Genomic DNA, 1,414 nt, shown 5'->3' with positions numbered 1-1,414 from the left:
AGGGAGTAGCCGGAACCGGGTCGGGTCGGGACCGTGGTCTCGACGTCGAAGAAGGCGATCTCGGATGCTGACGGGGTTTGCTGAGGATCCATTAGGGATTGGTTCGGTTGCATGATGGAGGATTGAATTGGGTTTATTTTTGTATGGGACTGTGGAGACAGCTGCTGCAGCTTTGCTTAGGGACGAAGAAACGTAGTCACATCGAGAAAGAGAGAGAGAGAGAGAGGACGCGTGAAAGCGGAGAGGATCGCGTGAGTGGAGGCCGGTGGGTTTGGGATCGCTTGGGCTGGATTCATACGTGGAGTGTTTGATCTATTGGGCTTTGGGCTGAGGCAGTGGCCGACCGTGAAAAGCTTCGTGGAGATGGATAACAAGGATCTTTACGTTTAAAAAAAGATTTTTTTTTAAATTTAATTAGCAAAATCGATCGATTCTGAGTCATATCAATACAAGTGGATGAAAGCCAGGCGATTTTGCTAAAGTTCATCTTTACAAAACACAGGACTAGTAGTCTCGTGTGATTAGTTTGTGATTAATCATAAATTTGTTTGAGAATCAACCTCACCATAATTTCATGCAGACCTCTTAGTCACAAATTCCCTTATAGGGCTCAACATACCCACCTATAAAAAAAAATAGAGACTTAATATCTTACCTACTAAATTGGTCCCCACAAAAAGTGAGCTTTCAGAACTCAAAGAATTATTGGTGTTTCATCAAAACCACGGAAATTTTTTTCTAACACGGGTTATTAGCTAAATCAACTAACAGGGACTACTAATTGTGTATATTTCCAAAAACTATTTTGCAAAAGTAACTAAATTTTAGCTAGGGCGTGCTAACATTACACAAAATAGATCGATTTTTCTAATTAAGTAAGTTTCAAATCGATTTTGCCAATTAAATATTAAAAATAGCCTAGTTAAAAACTTCCTCCAAAAAATATATTATGAAACTATAGTATCAAGTACGTTAAAAATATATATTATGAAACTATAGTATCTGAAGAGAATGTCTTCAGTACATTTTATCAACTCTATTACGTCATATTCTGTCTGATTGTTTGAGTTTTAGCGTTTGTGCTTTAAGTGTTTGGGGTCACTTGGCTTGATTATTTAAAAAGTTGAATGTGCTACTAATTTCAAATAGGTTGAATGCAATAAGCTATTAGTTATATAAGGTTTGAGTGCAAAATGTTTAAATTTAGGGGGATAGATTGTAATTTTATAAGGGTTTAAAATGCAGTTATCAGAATGTTAAGGATGCAACCACCTATTGTTAGATAACAAAAAAACTTGCGGAGCAAGGAAGAGCACGTGGACAGTGGGGATCTAACTTTTCACAAGAGCATTTGAACTTGTGCTCGCTAGATGATTATGCTTTTTTGTATGAGCAAAACATAAAAACTGACACA

General features: G+C 37.3%; 1 protein-coding gene across 1 annotated transcript in view; it reads right to left on the bottom strand.

The window, feature by feature from the left end:
* The window catches only part of LOC109849835 (protein NEN1-like), a 4,412-nt gene extending 4,103 nt beyond the window's left edge, over positions 1 to 309 (bottom strand). Inside the window, exon 1 of the mRNA XM_020419721.1 lies at positions 1 to 309. This exon is cut by the window's left edge and continues 182 nt beyond it. Coding sequence (XP_020275310.1) covers positions 1 to 113 — 113 coding nt within the window. The 5' untranslated portion in view covers positions 114 to 309.

Source organism: Asparagus officinalis, chromosome 7 (assembly GCF_001876935.1).
Source record: "Asparagus officinalis chromosome 7, Aspof.V1, whole genome shotgun sequence".
In the NCBI taxonomy this organism is placed as follows: domain Eukaryota; kingdom Viridiplantae; phylum Streptophyta; class Magnoliopsida; order Asparagales; family Asparagaceae; genus Asparagus; species Asparagus officinalis.
The sequence above is the reverse complement of the archived record's forward strand: the minus strand, read 5'-3'. Positions and strand labels throughout refer to the sequence as shown.